This window comes from Ischnura elegans, chromosome X (assembly GCF_921293095.1).
Source record: "Ischnura elegans chromosome X, ioIscEleg1.1, whole genome shotgun sequence".
Lineage (NCBI taxonomy): Eukaryota > Metazoa > Arthropoda > Insecta > Odonata > Coenagrionidae > Ischnura > Ischnura elegans.
Window position 1 is genome coordinate 94,705,336 of NC_060259.1, and position 25,767 is coordinate 94,731,102.

The 25,767-nt window shown below is 39.3% G+C and overlaps 1 protein-coding gene across 3 annotated transcripts in view; it reads right to left on the reverse strand.

Annotated features, from left to right (window-relative positions):
* Positions 1–25,767, reverse strand: part of LOC124171767 (host cell factor-like) — a 99,862-nt gene that overhangs the window by 14,885 nt on the left and 59,210 nt on the right. Inside the window, exons 11-16 of one of the 3 annotated variants that reach the window (XM_046551070.1) lie at positions 24,389–24,616; positions 23,671–23,960; positions 20,079–20,448; positions 15,285–16,010; positions 14,410–15,230; positions 1,761–2,087 (exon numbers count right to left, since the gene is read on the reverse strand). In XM_046551070.1, coding sequence (XP_046407026.1) covers positions 1,761–2,087; positions 14,410–15,230; positions 15,285–16,010; positions 20,079–20,448; positions 23,671–23,960; positions 24,389–24,616 — 2,762 coding nt within the window. Of the gene's footprint in view, positions 1–1,760; positions 2,088–14,409; positions 16,011–20,078; positions 20,449–23,670; positions 23,961–24,388; positions 24,617–25,767 lie in introns of all 3 variants that reach the window. The other 2 variants (XM_046551071.1, XM_046551069.1) reach the window with 2 other exon arrangements.

The window sequence follows — 25,767 nt, forward strand, 5'->3', positions numbered from 1 at the left end:
AGTGTTTATGTCCCTGAATATTTGTTGTAGAATTGTATAAAATGCTAAGAAATGACTATATGCTTTGAGATTATAACAATGGTGGTCGATACATGTGTATTTTCAGCAGTGTTCAGCCATGAGTATTATCCTTTGTTATTACTGTTTGACGTCGAAGTACAACTTTTACTGCACCGGTAAGTTTTTCTTTATTTATCCGACAAGGGAAAGTTGCGTTCACTGTGGCAGTAGGCCATGAGGAGGTAGATTGAGGACATATCGTGTAAAACATTGGGATTCATATGCAATCATATGAATCAAAATAAATCAATTTATACTCTCACTATCTCGTAAATCACATAAATACCTAAGGATGATCGTTACACTTTTCAAATTTCAGCCAACATGGACTCATCGCAGCTTATTAAGCTGCATTACAATATCATATCATCAACTGCAGACAAATAATCTGACTTAGCACAAACGTATCCCTCATCCATGCGGATAAATAAGCCAGTAATAATAGTAACTAATATTAATTTCCTACTTGAAAACTTTCCTAATGAAAATGAAACGAACCACAAAGCCAAACCACAGGAAGAACTTTGAACGGCCCAAAGAACTCTGATAACTCCCACTCAGAATGCATTGCGAAACCGGAACCCAATGGTATATATGACATCACGCACCTGTCTCCAAAAATGGCACACAGAAAGCTGCGTTTGAAATTAAGCCCTATCTTTTCTTCCCTGCAGTTCAATAAATAAGAGTCATTCGGTTATTCGAAAACTATATTTATGGAGCAATATTGGTTAAATATAAGATGCGTGGGTTGAAATGGCTGTAACAAAACCTTGCAAGTTCTCCACTGAAGCATGGATTACACCTGTTCAGAATACCATATTGCAACAGGGCTGGAACACGCAATATTATTACGCCTTCTCCATAATATCGGTAAACAGCATGGTGTAACTCCATCGGGAATAGCAGCCCATGTCCTCTCCTTCCAGTCCATGCCTCCCTCCACACTCGCCAGCCATCAGATCTACTTTTTGAGAGGAAGGGGGAAGCAGCCAGGCTTTGGAAAAGACCCACATACCTTGGCACCTTGAGTCATAGCTACTTCAGACATTTTTCCTTGTGTATGTGTTGACACAAAATAATAACATACCACTCTGACCATGATACAAACTCCTCCAGATTTGTTCCATCACTATACTTAGGAAAGACAAGGCAGACCCATCAAAATTTCTTACACAGTAGACTCTCATTAATATGAACAACCTTATTACAAAGTTCTCGTTATTATGAATTATATCATTGGTCCCACCCAAAAGTCCTATCCAATCTTAAGTAAAAGAAACTTCATTACAAAATTTTCGTAATGACAAAATTACGAATATCAGTCCCGGTCCCGTTGGTCACTAAATGAACTTTATTATGAAGTTCCACGAATAAGCAGCATCATTATGGCAGATATACACTAAGCTACGTTATAATCATTGTGCTATACAGCCAATACACATTCTTGGCTCTTGTTCTAATGCAAGCAGCAAATGCTCTCTGTGAAAGGCATGTCTCTTTCTGCATGTTTTTGTGATGGCATCACTTGGGGGTCATTATGTCATTCAAGAATTTACACTTACAGGTAGCTAATTTTTACGGCACTGGATAGTAATCAGCTAATTAGACAATTTCATTAGTATTAATATTACCATGTGATTCCTTAAATAAAACCTTTTGCACAGGATACTGAGAATGGCAAGAAACAAAAGCTGTACCTCGCTCCAAGCTCCTCTACCACAGGAATTGATGCCCGCCACACGGAATTTGTAAGCAGTCCCCGGCATTAAGTCCACCTTCTTCTGTCCAGAACGGTCAGGATCTTGAGTAGGGTCAGGCCTATCCAAATAACAGTCATCATCCCCAATTCCCTTTATATCTTCACCATCTTCATTTTTTGGAGTCTTTATACAGTCTTCATCAGGGATATAATAACTTTGTACTAAACATGAAGTTCCTTTAATAACACCTACATCATACCACTGAGCATCTTTCTTTCGCAAGGCATTGGTTGCAACACTACTTTTTAGAGATTCGGCTTTTTCCTGAAAAGAACAAGAAAGTGCCATAATTAAAAGTGAGATTAACAAACATTAATTCCTTAAATAAAACCTTTTGCTGGTCAAAGATAATGACAAAATGTAAAACCAATCCCCTAACTTACACTTAAAATATTATCAGAGAGATTTAACTGGTTCCATAAGGTACTGAAAAGCATGCACACCAATGATCAATAAAACGCATTGATTTTCCAACACTTGAAGACAGTGTCACAGATAAACATTGATTCCCATCAGCTATTTGAGCCACTAAATACAGATAAATACTACACCACCATTCTAAAACCGCAAATAACTCCTTATTATGACTCATATCCAGAGATGGGTCTTGTGCCAAAAAATGAAACAGGGCTCCATGACAGTCACTTTAAAAAAACTGTAGTCACTAAAAAGTACCACTTACAATTTTAAAAAGTAACTAGTAACAGTAACGAGTACATATTGTTACAATTACTTTTTGGGACACATTTTAAAATACTGAATGAGGCCTATGCACCACAATCCGATGAGCTTCGTAGCGCTTAGCAACTATGTATATGTGAAGAGAACTTTCGAACTCTCAGCCATTCAGGCATTTACAATTGATTGCTTTGTGTATCATCATAGAAACTGTGGACCAGAATTCCACGCTAAAACTTTTGGGCAAGATGCACCTTCCTTGAACTATGAAAAACAAAATAGAGATTCCTCCAGAGTGTGCGTAGAAAATATTTTCAGGTACCCAGTACACCTGTCCACATGGTGCATGCTTCATGACAAACCTGCCCTGTAGTGTATTTGCTAAAGAGTAACAACTACTTACAGAAAGCAATGAGTAGATTATAAGTAATATTTACATGTTGGACAACATAACAGTTAAAGTAAAAAGTAAGTGAAACATAATTGTTACCAGTAATTCGATTACTTTCACTCAATTACCTGGCATACACTTCCCCAATGAAAGCTACATAAAATACGTGAAAATGAAATAACTATGCAGCAAAACATTACCATCCAAATTGAATGCTCAATAGATTAACAAATCAAATCTTCCTATATCATTACATGGATCCCATTTATATACCTTCTCTGGCTAGTAAATGCAGGCACGTCTCTTAAGAGATATCCACTGTTTTCAAAGGGATGATTGCGAGAATTTGAAGCATGTGCATTGCGATGATGAAGCTTCTTTTGTTACAGTAAAATGAAAGAATTTGTTTGCATGAAGTCCTTCACAAACTTCTCGAACCACCCCAACACAGCTCGAATAAAATTAATACATGCCATTTATTTAAATTGTCATTTCCTATTCAAAAAACTAATCTCAATCCCTTTTTTGTCATACATCCCAGCAATACCATTGCAGCAGGCAACACTGGAAATTTTCAAAGTTAAAGTTTTTAGTTGCCCCCCTCAATTATTCCGAAACTTAGAGTAACTTTTTTTCATGTGTGAGATTGTTTTCGTGGTGAAAAATATCTTTTTCCTGGCTTAGGCATGATGGCTCAATGGATAATTTTATTCCACGATAATCAATTTAACCCTTCATGTAAGGTTGTTAATGACCCTAATTGATTTAACAGCAGGATGACAATTAGAGTACTCTCACAGAAAAAAGACACTAATTTAACATCAATAAGAAACTTCTAACTATTTCAGCAAATTTACAGCATCAAGTACACCACGAGAAGATAAACACATGCCTTTTCATGAAATCTTTCACCCCTGAGAGAACTTGCATTAGGCACGGTCAATCAAAGTCATGGAATTAGATTTCAAAATTACATTTAAGAAATTGCTACCTGGCTATAATTATGCCATCACATTAGTGCAGTGATTCATTATCATTATAGGAGTCCTTCAACCTCTGCTTTTCTCTACTTGCATCATAATTATCCTTAACCTTCCATTCTGTTCTTGTAATATACAAAAGCAATAAGAATTTCTTATTCTCAAGGCTATCAGCTACGTGACAACACTCGACTGGTAAAATTATTCATTGAACCTCAACCTATGATAAAATTATGAGGCATCAAAATCAAGCTACAAAAATAAGGAGGGCTATGTTCGGAGAAACATGGTAATTTTGTTCTCATTCCTGCAATGCAGAGCCGATGCCATTACAATCAACAGAATCATAATACCAGGATTGAACAATGAAAGAAAAATTCTATAAATAAATAATGAAGATTACTTGATAGTTAAAAATGAGTATTTCAAAAAGTAAAACTGGTATCATATATGACACACATGAAAAAGTGTGTAACAAGGGCCAAAATGTCAATGAAGGCTGTCAATACCATAATTCAAAGACAAATGGTTACATGGAGCCATAATCAACACAAATTATGCTAAGCTTTTACCATTTTAAAAAATCAAGTTACATGTAAACAGTCTCACAAATTTTCTCTTTTTTTTCCTAAGAGACACATTCTAACTTTGGCTGATTTCATTATGGCTGGTCCATATAGTAGTTTCTCATTCAAAATGTACTACAATATGCCTTAGCACCCTGTTCATCAAACATTATAAATAGAAGTGGATTTCTTTCATCTTTACTGAGCTGTAATTAAAAAAATGTTCACTGACATTTAAAAATTAAGTGCTTATAAAAACATAACACTTGGTTCTCTTCATTACCAAACCTACTAAGATAAAATACATTACTTACTATTCCCATAGAGGGAGGTGTATTTGCTTTCACTGAGGTACACCACACCATCTTCCATGCACCAGTAACATTATTTTGTGCTCTCCAGTCATTCATTATATAAGCTTTTTTTTTGGAAAATAATAATATACAAGATATTATAAAACCAACTTAAATTCTTCTCCCCAAGGTGCAGAGTGAGAGTGATTCCAGAACGACCAATTCTTGGGAAAGCACAGCTTAATGGCACACTGTGTCAACACATAATTGCCATATGGCAGGTGCACCAAATCGCAATTTGAGTTGCCAGATCCTGATATTTGGAGCAAGATAGGAAAGAATATATAAATAGTGTAGACGTAGATTGTAACGTACTGTCTATAAGCTATGTGACAGAAGTTGAAACATAAAATAAACAAGCACAGACTTCCTTCAATGAAGAGTGTTTTGAGATTTGTTAACAGCTCTGGAAGGTCTCTCAGTAAGTAAAATATTATTATATAATATATACATACACATATATGGGAGGGAAATTTCAACCATGGGAGCTGGAAAATTCATCCTACTCGGACGCATTTATGCCATGACTAGTCAAGGTCAAACTGGAGACGAAGGGAATGTTAGAAGTGAAGGCAAGGGGGAAGTGGAAGTAGAGATGGCATGAATCATAGCCAGGCACTCGCCTGCATAGACAATTTGCCATAAGTCCTGGTTTCCTGTAACCCCTGCGGTGCGATGGCATGATTGCGTGCCTGTTGCCCTCATGGGAGCTCTGTGTTCCTGTTTTCCAAGCATCACGGTGCACGATCACACTCAGTGATCACGGAGCTGTCTCTCACAGCAGTTGCATCCAGGGCAACTTGAGCGAGATGCGACTATGCAGCATGGTGCCTAACAATGTAGTTTCCGATGTCACGCGCAGTGGTTTTGAAGCATTTGTGCCTATCACTTTTCTGAATCTGTGATCTCATAGCCACGTATGTATGGTTTCCAGAAACCTGGTATTAAATTGAGCATTAGGAATACACGTACAATCCTGTCATCGCCGCTAAAAAGATCGCAGTTGAAAGAAGAAAGCTCTTAATGATTTCAGACAGCAATCTAATATGACCAACACTGTGCTTAAATAATAAAAAATTGTTTGATTTACTTGAGTTAGGAAATTTACAAGAAATAAAAGTGAAAGCTTGGATTACACGTGTTTCCCGATTATTCATACTGCCTCTCCCAATCATTAGCCTGGATAATCGGGAGTTAGCTGAATATTAAACAATAACAAGTCACTAGCACTGTGTAAAAACACATAAAAAGAGACACACAGGAAAAATGGTTACCGGAGCTTTTGAAGCCAATAGCTTCTTTCTCAATGTCTGCAAAAAAAACTGGTTGGGTATGTGGGGAGCAGGAGCAAGGAATGTAATAAGGAACAGCTAGTCACCACCATCTCACCCTCACCCTGCAAACGTCTCAGATGAAAAAGCTGTTAGATAAAATATCTATCTATCCATCCACAGCTTCTTTTCTCCCCTGAGGTAAATGTCTCCCAATATTTCCCTCCACCAGCTGTACTTCCACCAACATCATTCAGGGCTGGGCAGTATTTCAAATACACAACCTGAATATATCTGGTATTTTGTATTCCAAATACAGATTTTTTTGTTTTTTCCCAATATAAAATAAAAAACCGCATTTGCTAATTACTTTTGCAGTAGCTCTGATAACTCTTCCGTAGCATTATGCATCAGAGATTGCTTCGATTTTGTTAGCATCGCTTGTTTACAACTATCCATAACATGCCAAGGCCGATTATATTTTTTTAAGATCTCTTATTTACCATACAAGTGCACATATTTAGTACTTTAAAAAATATTTAAAATAGTATTTCGAAACTTGTTTTACAAATACCCAGGTCACAGGTATTCTGTACTTCAAATACATTGGGAGCAGTATTTTGTTTTTTGCATTTCAAATACTCCTCGGACTGTATTTTGCTCAGCCCTGACATCATTTACCTTCTGAACTGTAACTTTTGGCTCGCAGTCTATGTAGGCCAATGCACCACCTCCCTTTACTGAAGAATAAATCATCACACCTCCTGCTGTCCGTCATCCCCCCATGCATCACTCGCAGTACCCACACATTCTTTGTCCCACGACTCACTCTTTAATGATTGTTTCAAGATTTTGGTTATTGCATCCTTACCCCCCACTGATTCTACCCTCAACCTCCATACCCTTGAATTAGCGTGCATTTGGCGCCTACAAGCATTAGCATCCCTGAGTTAAATGTAACCTACTAACCCCCTCCCCATCGACTCTTCCCTCATCCAACATATTACTTGCTCTACATAACCAACCAGTTTTTCCTCAGACATTGAGAAAGAACTCATTGGCTTCGAAAGCCCGGGTAACCATTTTCCTGTGGTGCCTCTTCATACATGTTTTTATAAGGGATACACAGATCCAAGATTTTTTTGGATCCGAATCGGATACTTGATTTCAGTTGTTGGATCTTAGGATATTTTTGGATCCAAATGTATTTTTTAAATGCCTGCTATAAAAGGGAGTAATTATTCCAGCTTTTTTTGGGTAAATACAACCAAAATAATTTATATTTTCACACAGATTTTTGTATTTTAACCAATTAAAAATCATTTTTATAAGCTTTCAAGTCATTTGACAGTATTCAAATTTTCCTCACACACATTTTCCCAGAATTTTGTCACTTTATCATGGCATGCTGACTTGTGTTTCACCTGAAAATGCTTAAGTTGTGATGAGGTGGATTTTGCAGTTCCTTACCATAGTCTCACACCATAGCGCACGCACATGGCATACATTGAGCCCTCCTTATTAGGGCGGATCTGAAAAATCGATTTTTTTCAAATCCATCTGGCCCAATGAAAAAAAGTTGTGGGACCGATCGAGAAAGAGGCCTGAACATTTTGAGACCTCTAGGTGAACCCCTGACCCTCGCTCAGATGCAATTTAGGGGGGAGAGTCAAAATTCGAAAAATGTAATACAGTGCAACCTCGATATAACGACACCCCACGGTGCACTAATAAACACTCGCTATAGCGAATTGTCGCTTTACCGGAGGTGGAGCAAATAATAGCCAATATACCTGTTGCAAACAGATATACAGGAACAGGAGTGGTGCGGCGACAGATAAACATCTATCCGATAAACGTAAGCATAAATCCAGACGAAAGGGGATGTTTTTTTGCATCACTAAATTTCCTTACTCAAATAACGACTAACTATTCAAACAATTTAGAAGCGCCGCACTGAATAAAAATCATGCAAAGCATTGTTTCGTCAATCATTATATTTATCGAACGACAGTTTACCACATAAATTTGAGACTGAGCACTCCATTAACTTCATTTCTAACAGATCGCTAGCAATTACAGAGGTTAAGGAGTCTTCATGAAAGTCTTCCGGCGGTGAAACCCTCGCTATGGCGAGAGCCAACACCGAAAGGGTCTCGTAAAAACGAATTTTTTAACACGCTTATACAGTAAACTCTTGATTTTACGAAGTCAGTGGGACCGGAAAATTGGCACTTCGTAAAATCGAGTTTCGTAAATTCAAACCTTTTTCGTAAGTCACGAAAAAAATGTTCGCTTTTGTTTCTTCCGCCGTTTTTTGTCTTCAGTGGTCTTATTTAAATGTTTTCGGTGGTTATTCTCGGTATAATTCATAGAAGAGGCTTTTTGCTATCGATTTATGATGTGAAAAATCGTTAAATAATTATACCACCATAAAATTCCCATTTCTTGTTCATACTTCAACGTCAACGATCGCTAAAGAAATTCCCGACCAGTTTAGAAAACGTAATCAAATAATGAATTGCAATGTTTATTATAAGAATTAACAGTAATAAATTTGTGGTTAGGAGCCAATAGCTACTATTAAGTATGCAAAAGATAGATATTTGTTTCTGACACCCACGGAATTTTAGCGGCAGCCGGCCTAACCGCCATTTATGTCGCCCTCTATCGCTCAGTGACGAGAAAAAAAAAAAAACAAGGGTCTTAGCCCGTTTCCAAAATAACCTTCGTAAGTTAATATTTCGAGTTACTTCGTATTTTCAGCAGAATGTGCTCTATTTTCACTGAGATTCAATTACGATCATAAATAACGTAGGATGTGATTATCTTCTGGCGAATATTTGAAGTAAATTCTGTTTGAGTTCTCCGTCCGACTACTGTGTTCCATCATCTTCGCAGACGTTGCCATAAAAGACTCAATTCTTCATCAGTACTGTATTCTTCATACCGGGTGTGAGGTGACCTGTTCATATAGTATGTTTCTCTCCTTTTATGCCGACAGGAGCAAGGTTCCAACCGGAAAACGACAGGAGAAACATCTTACAGTATCGGAGAAATATAGATAGAAACGTTATTATCCACATTGATTGTTTTCCTACAAGAGACGTTTTATCATTTCTCAACGTGGTTAAGTATTGGTTCGCTAGCGTGAATTCCCAAAAAATGACACGCAAAAACCTGTACCGTCACCTCATTTAGTTTTCGTGTTCCTTTCTCCGCCGAATTGAAAGTTAGGCAAAGGATCATTGACAGAAAGATTTTCTTAGTTTTAGCACTAAAAAATAGTCGCGCCATAATCGTAAATAAATATAGTGTGGAAAGAGCAAAGAAATTAATTTCAATTGAAAAGTCAGCTGAGAAGAAGAGAGACAATTATAAGCGCGGCACCATTTTCCCGATAGTGGAAGATACTTCTTCCGCCTCTCTCCGGTTAATAACTTCCCCCCGTTGCAGGTAAAGATGAACCATGCCCTTCTCCACAATCGGGGAACGTTCCCAGTGGGTGGGGTGAATAAGAGTGGGATGGGGATTGCCTGAGGGAAGAAGTGTGGTCAGCACAAGGACTGATGAAGGGGGCAGGACAAAGAAGGGTGGGGAAATGGCCTTCAGCTCTGCCTCAGTCTACTTTTGGGGGCCGTATTTTTTTGCGTCGCACACAAGCTCAGTCTCCTTAGGGAGGGAGTGAATGGGAAATGCTGGGGAAGGAGGGGTTTGGGATGCGTAAGGTGGGTGTCAGCAAGATCAGCCAAAGGCGGCAGGAGGGAAGGGACGGCTTTGGAAAGATAGAACCCCAGCATGGGAGAACAGGGAAGCGCGTGAGAAGAAAGTTCATGGTTAGACTTGGAAGTGCGTCTTCATTACGAGAAGCCTGAAATATAAATTGGCGGTAAATAGAGCCCAGTACTTAAGATATTTAAGTTGTTCATTCACAAAGGCCAATATATACACGAAAAGATATTATGGCGCGGATTGCATGTATCAACGTCCATTTCGGGATGTTATTAATTTCTGTTCCCATTTATAAAAGTAGCAAATAGATTTGAAAGAATGATGATCATGAATAAAAATATCTAAATCGATATCCAAACGCACATGAGCAAAATAGATGAATGTATACATACTGATCCATCGCAAGTAATACCGCTCAAGCTTCTTCCGGTATAGGACTTTAAAATCCTGGATAATGCCTTGGTCCAAGGGCTGGGACTTGCTAGTCGAGTTCGGGGGTAAAAAGAGGACTCGAACATTAGCCAATTTTAGATCTTCCACGTATTTATGAACGGTGGCATTATCCATCATTAAAACAATTTTGCTGTTCTCTCCAGCAACTTTTCTGTGTAGACGTATAACCGTTTGCTGGAAAATTTCTCGGGTCATCCAGCTGTTTTTATTTGCATGGTAAAAAACGGGGAGGGCTTCCAATTTTACATGTTTTAAGCACCGTGGCCTTTCAAATTTCCCAATGACAACGGGCTTATTTTGTCCGTGCCCGTTTGGTTGACGCACAGCCCCACAGTAACACGCACTTTACTCTTTTTCCCCCCATGGCACCTTTGCCCTTTGAAACCCAGGGTTGCGTCAGGTAATGCATTAAAAAATAGCTCAGTTTCAGGGGCCAGCGAGGGTGAGCTGGTCGAGGAAAGGGTCCCGGATTAGGGACCCTTCGAAGTGCTTCGGCGAAAAGTAGTCAAGTAGTCTTCGAAGTACGTTCACAGCAGTGCAAAGGGTTAATTAGGGGTGTTCGAAATACTCCGCGCGACCTTCCTGACATGTTAAACTACGAATTATTGTCGATGCTATGTTTACGAACAGGCACGTAAATAGGGGCATAATGTCAGCCGCGATATTTTAACTGAACTCCTACTCCCCCTAAATTCCTACAGAGAGGTTTTTGGCGACCCATTTCTCTCCAAAGTTGCATTATCATTTACGATTTCGCACTTTTGATGGACCACAGTTGGAAGCGCTGATTTTTTAGCTACTTACGCCGGCGTAACTAATTTTGTTGACAAATTTTTCGCCGTAGTTCGTATAAACGAATGCCATTTGCTCCTAGGGACCGAGCCGAGGTTCGTAAATTCAAAAAATTTCGTATAATCGAAACTTCGTATAATCGAATAGCGCCATGTATTTAGCATAGGCTTTTCACCGGGACCGCAATATCACTTCGTATAATCGAAAACTTCGTAAAATCCTGCTTCGTAAAATCAAGAGTTTACTGTAATAGGGTCTATTGACGGTGACTACGCTATCTCTTGTAATAGTGGGGGTGTCGCTATAGCCTGTACTCGCTTTAACGAGGTTTCACTGTATTTTATGGTCATTCTCTATAGATTTTGCCAAGTTACTGTTTTTGTAGAGCAAAAATTTCATGCATTTTGGCATATCTGCCATCCTTTACCCACAAAATGCCTAATTTGAGTCCACGTCCGCGAAGAAAATATTCCAACGCTCACGCAGCATCGCGGATACAAGAGCGACAGGCCACTCCTGTTCCCTCCCTGCTCGCTTCTCCCCCTCCCACGCCTCAAATACAGCAAAATTCATCCCGCATGTGCTGCTAGGAGGGCGTTCATCTTTGATAATATACATCGGAAGATGGTAAAGGTAAAATAGGATGCATAGTGAGATGACTGGTCCCTTATTTGGCGCCTCGTCAGCATCAAACAAATCGACGTTACCAGGTTTTAGAGAAGTGATGATATATTTTTAGATCCAAGAATGCAGGAAAGGAGCCTATGGTCTATGAAAAGGCCTCTTGAATGGCTATAACGGTGTATGAACTTTGGATATGCGCTCCTATTCCAGTATTGTCCGACAGCTGTCACTAAATGGATTTAGGGTGAAGGCCGCCCAAAATGCACCAAATCCCCTCCCTGCTCACCTCTCCTATGCCCGAAATGCACCAAAATTCACACCAAGTGCATCTTTTTTCGTTAGTCTAACTAATATTTGATGTTTCAGCATCGTCTGTGGAGGAACAATCACGAATTACTCAATTATCTGCCTTCCACTCTGTATTTCATATATCAGTGTCATTCCTTGTCTTTCGCTGCTGTCAACTAAGTTTTGGATAATTCTTTCACGAATCTCTCGTCTGCATGAATAATAAAAGGATTATTTAACTTCAAATTTGAATGTTCATCAATAGATATTTGAATTTTCACAGTGCTACGGTCAGATATAACCGGAGGTACTGTGGTCTCTCCCCAATATATCATCAGCGGGTAGTCCTTTACGTCGATATTAAATCCAGCAATTAAAAAAATCTCGGAATGGTCGCCAAACACATCCTCGAAACAATGAAAATTGGGTCCCTAGACTGCCCTTCCAATGTGAATGCGCTTCTCTTCCATTATGTGTGTGACTAAATAGATTTAGTGGTACCTCAGGAAGTACTGAAACTTACGGAAAATGTGAATAGGCCTAAAGTAGGGTTTTATTTAAGTACAAAACTCAAATACTTTTAAAGGAACATTTGAAATTAAGCGATATTTGTACTTTTTGTACTCGATATTTGTACGCGAAACAGAACGAGACGACCGCTCAGCGATCTCGATAGGGGTGGGTAGCAGGAGCACGAAAAGGAGAGAGGGAGGGGAAAGAGCACAATCCCTTTGTCTTTCAAGCAACGAGACTACGAATGAGGAGTCGAGGAGGAACATGTCAGATCTTGCTAATTTGTGATATTGTTGTTCAAAGCCAGCAGGCAAGCTAAGTGATATATGCAGTTGGCGTTTCCAGTCCGTCTCTCGTTGTTTGAGGGGGCTAATGCTATGCTTGTTTCTTTGAAAATTGTGCTAGTAGGATGATATTGAATATTAGTAGAAATGGTCTAGTTGTAACTAGAAAACTCAGTGTGGCAATCAATTAGAGGTAAAAAAACTAAAATGTTGTCAGAAATGCTTTTGATCTTATTCTTTTTTAAATATAGAGCATGTCATCCCATTGCCGACGCCATCGTGACAAGAAAGTCACTCACCCAGTATTTGTACTCCAGAAACCGAGAACTGAAGCCAAGTAAGCCGAAAAAGATCAGTTGGTGAGACTGGGTACGGACGAAACACACTTTGATTGTTCACGTGTAACTTGACATTTTCCTTCAAACACAATGATTTATGGTCTAAGTGATCCCAGAAACAATAAAAAACATCAGAGGCATGGGCTGATGTCGGGCTGAGGGTGGTTTTCTGAAATCTGCGATGTAGTTACTTTTGACGTGGTTACATATTATCTTACAACGCTGAGATTACCCTGTTGAATGTTTAATCTCTTGGGAGGGATCATACTACATATATGCCTATCGTGTTTTGCCTTAAAAATTTCTACAGCTGAAATTCTGTTGCATAACCCCCACGAGAGATTTTAAATAAAATGGTTCATGAGTAGGACAAGCGTCATAGTGCGACGGCACATGGGAAGAGAGGATAAGAACTCTTTCCTATCTCTCTTATTGGACACTGCATTCACTGAAGTATTAATTTAAAGTTTTGGATCCAGATCTGATGTCTTCAGCAATTTTGGAACCGAAGTATCCAGTGAAGGGCAATATCCCCATGTATTTGGATTGGAGGTATCCGATCTGACCATCCCTAGTTTTTATTCAGTGCTAGTGACTCACTATTGTTTTTCTATTATGTGCTACACTTATCATTATTTGACAATATTGTGTGTGTGTGTGTGTTTATATTCCTACTTATATTGTGCTACCAGGATGCTTAGATTTACCACAATTTCAGTGGGGGTTTATAGATAGGGAATTTTCCATCCACCGCAGCACCTTTGTCATCATCCTTTTTCTGTTACTGAGAGACCTTATAGAGCGTTCAACAAATCTCAAAACAGTCTCATCATTTAAGGAATTGTAAGTTTTATCCTGAAAAACAGCAAGAATCAAACCAGTGAAAGGAAATTGAGGAGCTTCATTCACCTTTGGATATAATGAGTGCTGAAAATAGAGAGGGGTTTTCTGGGGATTTTGTGCACTCGTTACACTGAACTTACACGGTAATCACCCCCTCTGTTCATCACAGACTGAAGACTCCCAAGTCACCTGCAGTCTGGAACCTCTGCCACGCAAAGCCGCTTGCCTTGCACTCCTGTGGTACGTAACCTCTAATTGTCACATCTAGCAGTACCAGTCTTTTCAAATGGCATCATGCACTAGCATGCTGACTGATAAAGCTAAACAATATCACCTAGTCCAACTAATGTTTCCAACTATAGGTCCACCGAAGAGAAATACCCCAGATTACCAGAAAGGAGATCAGACATTCATACACTATGAATAACTACCACCAGCTCACTTCATACTCTAACCATAAATTGAAATATAGTTATTCACCTTAGAATCAGCTTTAATTCCATTAGTTGACACAGAAAATGTCCCACTTGAAGAAACCGCTCCTGCTGATGAAGAGTTGTCAGGTGTTTCCAACTCAACCTTGGCCTTTGCAGACCTAATAGCTGCAGAGGCTAGCGTGACCAATGCATCTGCTGAATCAACTAGTCCTGCCTCTCCGCCGAGGATTTTTCCTTGTGCAACTTGACGAGAAAGTGTCTCCAACACATCCTGCTTACCTTCATTAACTTCTTCACCTTCACCAACTGATGGATATTTAAAAATATCTACCTTATTTTCTACATCAACCTTGTCTAATGGGTCAATCATTTCTACTTTCATCGTTGGCTCTGTATCCACTTTAAACTTCACAGATGGATCGACTGGGTCTTTCACCTCAGGGTCCACTTTAAAAGACACATTTGTCACTCCATAACCAAGCTCATCATCACCAAGCTTTGGGTCACTAGTAGCACATTTTCTTTGGTTTATAAGATTATCCGAGTCTAAGACGGTACCAGATTTTGACAAACTTTCAACTTCTGAGTTTACTTTCTCTGCTAAGATTGATGAATGCTCCGCACTCTCAGAACTTCCAGTAGATGTAGTAATGCTCGACGAGTCCCCTACCATGTTTTGGACTGGACTCCCAGGATTCCCTGAATTTCCAGGTGTTTGATGTTCTTCCACCTCACCAGTACTTTCAAGATTGCTTGGTCCCCTAGAATGCCCAGCACTATGAGAATCACCAGACTCACCAGGAAGGCCAGGATTTTCAGGAAGGCCCATTGCAGCGTCTACATTACCTGGGTTACCAGGATTGCCAGGGTTTCCATGATTACCAGGATTACCAGGGTTTCCATGGTTACCAGGATTACCAGGGTTTCCATGGTTACCAGGATTACCAGGGTTTCCATGGTTACCAGGATTACCAGGGTTTCCAGGGCTACCAGGATTGCCTGGGTTTCCATGGCTCCCAGGGTTACCAGGGTTTCTGTGGTTGCCAGGGTTTCCAGGGTTACCAGGATTTCCAGGGTTTCCAGGATTTCCAGGGTTTCCAGGGTTACCAGGGTTTCCAGGGTTACCTGGGCTTCCGGGGTTACCCAGATTCCCAGGGTTTCCTGGACTCCCAGGATTACCAGGATTTTCAGCATTTACCCCAGAACCATGGCCACCAGGAAGGGAAGATGGATTATCAGGATTGGAAAGATTAGGATTCATCTCAGTCCCTGGCATAGAACCCACAGCCACACCTTCAGGAGCACTTTCAGAATTCTCTTCCAACGAAGGAGCTAAACTATTAGGATCCACAATTGACTGATTCTCAATTCCACCAGCGGCTATGTCCACATTTGGCTGGCCTGATGGAACAATATACAGGGTTTCTTCTGAATTCTGGCTCAGGGTATTACTTCCCTCAATGGCCTCACTTTGTGCTAATGACACATCTTCAGAAATATTCCCAACAACAATTGGGCCGTCTCCACTCTGAAGGGAGGAGGCAAGATGACTCGTTTCCGCTTCATCTGGAGGGACAATCAGACCTGCTTCAGCAGCCAATGCTGCAAGTGCTGCATCTGTTGTTGCTGGACCATCAGTGGGAGCTGGATGAAAAGCCATAAATACATATTTGCATTAGCGATACAAATGCAGGGTTGAAGAAACCATGACCCTGATCAAAGAGTTACTGAGAACACAGGTCTTTGAAATGAAGCCAGTGATGGCACTCAATTACAGTAGCATGAATATAATCCAAGCACAGTGAGGAATTAGCTAGAAATTACCAGAAGCCAAACCATGTCATCAATAATAAGAACAAAATTACCACCATTAATTCAGTGTTTGAACATAATCAACTGCTCCTTGACACTACCATGAAACTATTTTATCTAAATTTCAGTGAAGTCAACACTAGATTATACAATTTTATTTACCAAAAGTAGGACTTTACAATATGGATAGGAGTATTACAGGCTTCCAAGAGAGAAGTATACTATTCCCTCATTAGAATATGAAGAAAACTCAGGGTACTAATGTAAGAGAAAGAAGTAATAGATTTGAGGATAATATATTTGCTTAAAGCAATTTGAGATGGGCAACTCAGCAGAGATCATTCTTTACTTTTATCATAACATAGTACCATCATTTCCAAAAATCTGTGTTCACCTACACTCCACTTACCAGTTCAATAAATGAGATGACATTTTGAAAAAAATCTCTAGGATTGGCACAAAATGCACAAAAACTGGAGCTCTCACTAGAAGAGATTTTTGTAATTGAGAACTGACAAGTGTGCTAGGAGAAGGGCTAAAATACCTGGAGTCAAAAAGCTTGATAAGGCCCCAGTGGAAGGGAACCTCGTATCCATGGCGCACATATCGGAGTTTATCCACAAATCTTTCGGGCTCCCAAACCCAACGATGGCTCTCCCTCCCTCTCGAGATTCAGATTTCGAGTTAACTTTCCTCAGGATTAATTGCATAACGCCGCAGACTAAGTGTCTTATGCCTCAAATTAAGTGGAAATCAATGATTAATTGGTAAGGAGTAGAGCAACTGATATTCAAGTCCAGTTGTGTGCAGGTTTCCCACATTTATGCAATTCTTTGATGGGTGTGTGAACATTTTTTTTCATTATGTACAGTGAAACCTCGTTAAAGCGAGTACAGGCTATAGCGACACCCCCGCTATTACAAGAGATAGCCGATGCACCTTCAATTGACCCTATAATAAGCGTGTTAAAAAATTCGTTTTTACGAGACCCTTTCGGTGTTGGCTCTCGCCATAGCGAGGGTTTCACCGCCGGAAGACTTTCATGAAGACTCCTTAACCTCTGTAATTGCTAGCGATCTGTTAGAAATGAAGTTAATGGAGTGCTCAGTCTCAAATTTATGTGGTAAACTGTCGTTCGATAAATATAATGATGACGAAACAATGCTTTGCATGATTTTTATTCAGTGCGGCGCTTCTAAATTAATTGAATAGTTAGTCGTTATTTGAGTAAGAAAATTTAGTGATGCAAAAAAACATCGCCTTTCGTCTGGATTTATGCTTACGTTTATAGGATAGATGTTTATCTGTCGCCGCACCACTCCTGTTCCTGTATATCTGTTCGTAACGGTTATATTGGCAATTATTTGCTCCACCTCCGGTAAAGCGACACTTCGCTATAGCGAGTGTTTATTAGTGCACCGTGGGGTGTCGTTATATCGAGGTTTCACTGTACTTTGTTGAATCATATGTGAATACGAGGGTGACCTTATTTTCTGACCAAAATACTTTTGAGCTCTCACCCCCCAATTTTATTAGAATGCCATTAAAACTAAAATTCTCATTAAAATAAAAATGAGCATGCCAAATGGATTGTCCGCAGGAACAATTGACACTCTTCATTTGGAAAAATCTACACCAAAATAGAAGAGGATCCTAACCAATGCTGAAAAAATCTTTTCAACAATGGTTGGAAAATGAATAATACTTTACACAAATAGTATTTAACGGATGGGGACAGCCAATCAGCTTTCACAATAACGGGGCAACTGCTCCCTAGAGGAGCCTCCCATAGAAATATAAACTCTATAGGTATTTAATACAGCTGAGGAAAAAACATTTCCACTTATTGTGACAAATTGGTAATGATGACCGAACTCCAGTGTACTTCTAGATGCCATCAGAAACAACTGTAAATGAAATTGGCCAGAAGTCTGTTAACGTACTAAGTGGTTATTATGAAAAACAGTGTTATACTGTGATGATGATATATTTGGCATATGGTATAAAACTCCCACCCTAAGTTACTTATAAATGAAAAACTCTTCCTAAGAAAGTGAACTTGACAGTTGGTTTAACAGTAAAATTGCAAGAAATCTGGATTAAATGAGTGTGGGAATTACATGTGGTGTCCTACAATGGCTGCGGAGCATGCTGGTTCTCGACAGTTTTCGTGGGCATCTGGAAGACCCTGTAAAACAAAGGCTGCAAGAGGGTAATGCTGACCAGGTGATAATTCAAATTGGCATGACATCTATGTGGCAGCCTTCAGACATTTGCATAAGTAGACCTGTCACCTAGACCCATACGTGCATCTATACTAAACTATGGTGAATAATTTCGAAGAAAATATACAATCATTAAAAAGTACACTCATTTTACGACAAAATGATGCAGGATTATGAGCAAAATTTTTTTTTGTAAAATAAATTTTTTCCTCACCAGCCAGCCCAAAAATAGGGGTGCATGGCATAAATATGAGGGCACAGTTTACACGAGTATAAACGACAGTTCTAGAAATCCCTGGGGGGCGGGAGCCATCCCCAGGTACCACCAATTCCCCCCAAAGTGTATTCTTAGTTACGCCACTGGCACCCGGGATATTCCGTAACTAAGATTTTTCCGGTGCTTAGATCACTTCTTTTAAGTGAGCAATAGCCATGCAAATACCGTCAGTGATGAGTGAACAAAATAAGATTAAGAGCCCGGAAAAATCTACCCCCTCTACAATGTTTACGCAAAATAAGAAATTTTCCCATGAAATTTTAGCAATAGTAGATTGAATCTATCGGGTATAGCTTCTATGTCGGCATTCTTCCACGCATTCAGTGCCGGAATCTTCAGCTAACAAGCCGTGTAATTTGTCTACACAGAATTGTTTATTTTCCCAATTCTGGTAACAACACTGGACACTTTTTGTACTTTGATGTAATGGTTATAAGCCATTCCTGAGTCGAAAGGAACTGCCATTATCTTTCACGTTTTGAATTTGACTTTAAGGATTACGTGATGACTGACGACGTGAGTTATTTTCTGAGAGCATTCACACTAACTATCGTTCTGTTAAAAAATAAACGCTTGCCACCAGGCAGAGTTAAGCTAATAGCTATTCAAGGTCCAACTATTTTTCATTTAAAGCCACTGAATCACAAGTTGGGTCAGTTTTGATCTGCACGCCACGTAAGCAACTTTCCCACAGCACAATTCATCCCGCAGATGTGGGATTAGCACACGGAATGAGACCACGCATGCTACTTTTGCCATCATGTTGAATCACCATGGTCTTACTTCCACACTGCAAATACGATAATCTTTTTTGGATGACCTTGGAAGCCAAAATTTTGGTACGCGAGAATTTTTAACAGCTCTTTGGGCATTATTTTGCTGGGGCTACGGAAAACATAACCTTGGAAAAATTCTAGAAAAATCTTCCGTCTGAGATAGATATTCCGTAGGTCATAATTCCGGATGGCTGATCATCCACTATAGTTAAAATTGATATCTAATAAACAGCATCGCTAATTATTAGAACTTATTATTCTTTATTGACATATCTATAGAATGAGCAAATACTACTCCTGCTCCAGTGAATAAAATCGGCGCACGCACCGCAATCTTTTTGCGGAGCAGTTCTCTGACAAGTCGCATAAGTGAGGTATTTTATCTCATTGGACAGGAAAAATATGTTTCGTAACCGAGGTTGTCGTATTAGTGAAAAGTTTCATAACTGAGGTTACTGAGGAAATACATGGGTTCATATGGTGTTATTCACTGGACCAAAAAAAAAATCAGTGAATAAGTGAGGTCATTGCATAACTGAGGGTCGTATAACTTAGGTTCTACTGTACATCACACAACTATAACAAAAAGAGAATGAATACATCATTTCTGCCAAGAATTTACCTAGAGTTGCTGATGGCTGTCTTTGCTGCTTTGATTGCAGAGTCAAACCCTGCTGCCTAACTCCTGTAGGTAATGGAGGTGATATAAACTGCAATGTTGACTGAGTTGTTCCTGGAGAAGATAAGACACCAACTGAAGTTCGAGGAGAAGTTGTGGATGAGGCAGATGAAGCAGTTGATGACACAACCATGACTCTTTCACCACCGACACCAGCACCAAGCACTTTGGCCAAAGAGCTGCCTTGAGCAGTGGGAGAAGCACCACCAGCTGCCCCAACCACCGGCTGGTTAGTCAACAGCGTTACAGTCTTTTGACCACCAGCTGTTGTCACTTGAACAGTGACCGGCTTCCCTCCAATGGTTATGGCTTGCTGAAAAGCAAGTTTTAACAATGACATAAATTTATCACCATTCATAGGTTTCACTAAAACCTCTAGTTTCTGAAGTTGAACGTTAAGTGGTCGGTGTATCATTAGGCTTTGAGACAAAGATTTACAGAAAACTAAGTCCAGAAAAATTTGTGAAATAAATCTGCTGACTTAGGTACATCATTGGGTAAGGACCTAGCCACATTGACACACTATTTCCCGTATGACCACCGGAGTTAAGCGATGTTGAGCACAGACAAAGGTTGGATGGGTGACCATTTGTACCATTACCAGAGATGCACTCTTATCTACTCTGAGGTCAACCTCAGTGAATTAACCCTAGAATGGGGGAGAAAGTGTTTCTCTTGGGATTACTTCCCATGGCAAACAAATATATTCTTCCAGGTGAATGGCATCATTAGACAAATTCCACAAAGTAACAATTGCTGCTTTTGATTTAGGATGCTGAAAAATTAGCCATGTGGAAATAATTCTCATTGACAGCATTGGTTCCTGTGACTAAGAACCAGCAAAACCAGAAAGCATATAGTCCTCTCGCGGTGAATGAAAATAAGATGAGGATTTAGGCTCATGCAGGAGAAAAACTGGTAAACGCAGGTATTAATAAAAAATTGATAATAGTGATCTAACAGCAGATATTTAAATGAGATAGGAGCCAAGGGCTCGACATAATCACATTCATGAAGTAACCATGTCGTTTAGCTACTCTGTAATAGCAACAAAGAGTGATAAGGATGGCAAAATCACAAGATGATACTTTGATTCTTCCTTAGCACAATTCCGTATTTATCACTTTCTCCTTTTTCCAGCCTTCACTTATAGATCTTCCTCTACCTGGTCCTTCAAGGCTTTGATACAATTTGAAATTATGGTCTGCATGTGACAATATAACACACAGAATAAACAGCTTCAATAGGGTGCCTTCTATTGGCAGTTATCCTCAAACACACATGCTTTCCACACTTTTCAAAACTGCCAACTGTTGTTCATTGCAAGATGATTTCAAATCATTAAGCATGAAAGCACCAACGTTTCATGAGTGCTGCTGGTAATTGATAACAAATGAAGAATAAGTAGCAAATTTGCAGACTTTTCAAAATTACTAATGTCAAGAAAACCCCAAGAATTGGTAGAGCTTATGATGATGAAGCACCCAACTGACCCATCCCTAGTATTAACTCTACAGTGCCCTCATTAAAAACTGGCACTGAGTGATATAGAGAAATTGACTAGCATTGGATACCATCTACACTCATGCCTCGTATTGAGCAAGGGATTCGTTCCTTGGGGTCTTTGCACCATATGAATTTGCGTTATACCAGAGAGTTTTAACCTTGGGAAGATAGGGACGCATTCCTGGTAGCATAGGTGTTGGGTATCGAATTTCCTCTAAACCATATATATTCCCATATATAGCCTTAGAAAACCTTATTTATACAAATATATATATATTTTAAAATATCTTTAAAGATGGTAGGCACGCATTCAAAGATTTATTCACATTTTAAAAATTTGTACGTGAAATTCCCTCCTGTCATGCGGGTGGGCTAACATCTGCTATCTCAGGGGTTCGTAATGCATTGCCGGCAGTTGATGATTTTTCAAACCAGTCTAAAAACAACTATCGCATCACCCCATTTTTGTCGCTCATCGAAATGACAGGCAAATGCTGCTTTAAATGTCATTTCAAAGCTAGCAGAGTTTATGAATCATAAATCATTTTAATTTGAAGTCCTCCGAGGCTTTAGCAGCTACGTGAAACAGTCTTTAAATGCCTTGTAACCTGACCCAGGTTTTCCTTCCCTGAAAATGAATGAACGAGATTGTATTCTTTTCCAAAACAATATCGTCTCGTCAACACTAAAAACTAGGTAAGGGGGAAAGGAGCTACTTTCAATCACAGCTTGGAGTTCATTAGAAAATGTTGCGGTGACTGTGCTATCAACACTTGCAGATTCACCACACTGAAAATACCTGCTTGCTGTTTAAAATTCTGGAACCACCCGGAGCTTTCACTAAACGTCTCAGAGCGATTACCACCTTAGTCTTTTTGTACAGATTCACGATGAACTTTCCATATGTGTTGACCGCTTGGTTGAAGTTGGTGCGGCTGAGGTCGCTGATGTTTTAACTTCGTCTTTGTTCAGAATAAGGCATCATGAGTTTAAACTTCCGTGCAATATTGCTTTGACGCTCTCCATTTTCAAAGCAATTGACCTCTTTCAATTTCTCTTCTAGGTTTATGGTTTTTCTTGATAAGTTCTTATTTTTCTACCCGCGTTCTTATTTTTTGCCATTTTTATCTTGGTTTTTACTCTGTATGGCTCTATCAAAATCACCTTCTACTGCTGAACTGTATTCCTGAGATCCAGAGGGCCTACGACTGCTGGAAGGGAATGAAGCCATTGTGTTTGAGACTCTAAAGCGGACCCTTTTATGTGTTGATGCTATTCATACGCAACTCAGCCACTGCTCCATTTCTCCCCTGTGAATACTGATGACCTTGAAGACTTTAGCGTAGACCCTCTACCTGGAAGTCAATCGCCCGATAACCTATGATGGCAAAAATTACGTCTCAAACTGTATTGCTTCAAAAAATCTCATTTCCACTAGCTCCATGCTTAATCAATGATCTAAATTCACTTCTGTTAAGGAGGCGAGATAAATTACTTTGGTAGGCCAGCTATCTGGACCGCATGAAGAGTAATGCTTTTGGCCATCGCACAGCAATGGATTTCGATTAATACTGTATATGTCTGAATATAGTCCCTCCTTTTTTTCCAAAAATGCCAGTGGTAAAAGTAAAGGAGGGGACTATATTCAAACGCACTTTTGTTAACTTTTCCAAAACTGAAGCCTCAAAATTAGGGGGGGGGGACTATATTCAGAGGGGGACTATATTCGGAGAAATACGGTATATAAACAAAAAAGATTTGAGGCAAGCAACACTATTAATATGCGTAAAATGATAGCAATTTCGTGTGTACTTAGCGCAAGTTCACGCTTTATCATGAGAGCGTTTAAGTTTTTTGATTAGGCAACACTGCATTGTGATGTTTCCCCGAGGAACGATTTTGTGCTATATTGAAATTTTGCTTATCGAAATTGCGCTATGCGAGGCATTGGTGTGTAGTCAAATATCACGTTTCACATAATAACTCTCATTGCACCTAAAATGTACGAAATACAAAGAGATTGACAAACCTTTTTTGCCCCCGGCATTAGGCCTTGTGATGGCATAGTCAATATTTGTCCCGTACTGGTATTCAGAATAGCAGCCCCTTGGGCTGTCGGTTTAGCAGCTATTGTTACAGTTTTGGGTGCGCCACCTTGCTGTCCCGGAACAGTGATGGTGATTGGCTTTGTCAGCCCAGTTGTGTTAGTGTTTGTACCACCCATACTTGCTGATGACACCACAATCATCTTCACTCCAGGACTTGTGACATTCGCACTTTGTGACAGAGGAAGCATATTCACAGAAGATGTAACAGTACCTAAGTGAGAGAGAATGAATGATGTATACTAAAACAGTCATACAATCACCTACTTTACTTAATCAAAATTAACACAAGAGCATTAAAATTATTGGAGGAAACATAAGTACACAATGTACTGAAACATACCACCTTTTGAATATTGCCATGTCATTACCAAAGGTACTCAGAATAATCGTACTTGATAATGAAGCAATTTTGAAAAAACTAGTAGGGTGTTTAATTAATCAATTATTGATGCGCAAAATAAATAATTACCTAATAAATAGCTAGTTTAAATGGCAATAAGGTGTTACGGGTTTGAAATATTTAAAAGCCAAAAGATCTTTTTCGAGGCCAATTACATCCTTTGTAATGTAGTTTCACTGTACATGTGACTATGTACTAAGACACTTGTTTCACGCTATGCTTAGGGTATACAAACTTACGAGAACTTCCAGCTTGAGCAGTTGACACCGCCTGCATAGTGCGGATCCCAGAAGCAGTGGTGACCACTATGATCTGCGATGCTTGCGGTCTTACTCCAGCTCCAGGATTTCCTTTTGTAATCACTATAGTAGGCTTCCCTCCACCTACCCCAGTGGGTGATTTGGAAACGGTTACCATGTTTGAAGGCACACTTTTGACTGCAGTTATGACTTTTGACGGGTTGACTCCTGTACAACAACAAACTGCACTTAAGCAAGGTAATCTGCAACAGTTCTACAGATGTTAAGACTTTTGTCAGCAAGATGAAAGATTAAATTGGGTGAAAAAACCTTTATGAATATAATATTTCCAAAAACATGAAGGAGCTGGAAGAATGAATATAAACGCAAGTCAATTCTGCATAACCTTTAGTGTATGCTCCAAGGTTCATTCAATTCATCTGAGGATGACATCTTGAAACCAGTAGTAGAAATTTTTCAAAATTACTTTAGTTTTGCTTTTGAGTTACACAGCCTCATCAAAAGTACACTCTAAAACCATTACGTGTGACAATGAGATCAACATGACCCTCCTTCATAAAACAAGGCAGACAACTCTGACAGGAAAACAGGTACAGTAAACTCTCATTATTATGAAGTTCATGAGACTGGAAAACCAGAGGTTCATAGTAACAAAATTTGTAAGAACGTGTCATTTAAGAGTAATCACTAGGGCTCCTTGATTTTTGCAAATGCAAAATTTTGCAATTTTTTGAGAATTTTGGCACATTTTCAGTATTTATGCGAATATAAATATTTTCACTTTTTATGCAATTATTTTCAGAATTTTGAAAGGATTTTTGATCATTTCGCTACTTCTTTAATTTCAAACAATAAAAAAGCGCTTCTGTTTTTTAAAACAAATCTGCCAATAAAGTTGAAGCCGTGAATTAAAACTAAGGGCTCTCGATGCCACCGCATTTCCTCATCCCAAAAACTCTCATTCAAAGCGTAATCATCGACATCACTATGCCGCCATCATGTTCCTTTTTCCAAGCAACTAAACATTGCTTGTTCCGACAAGTGTGATGAGGAAAAGCTCCCAAAGTGGGTGATAGTACGTTAAAGACGAAACTACTGACTGAACTGGGAAATGCATCTTCATTGTAATTATAAAGCCACGTAATTGCTCAAGTAAGCGGTGTATTTACATAGTGTTGACTTTTTAATAGTTTGAAGCCCATGGTATTTTCATGTGAAGGTGGCAAAAAAACAGGTCTTCTATTGTTTTTTTAATAAAATTATTTCCTTAAGTGAAAATAACATTTAGGAGCCACTAAATGACAGCACCTGCCATACAAGAAGACCAGATAGCTATAGAAAGAGGCTTATTAGTTGAG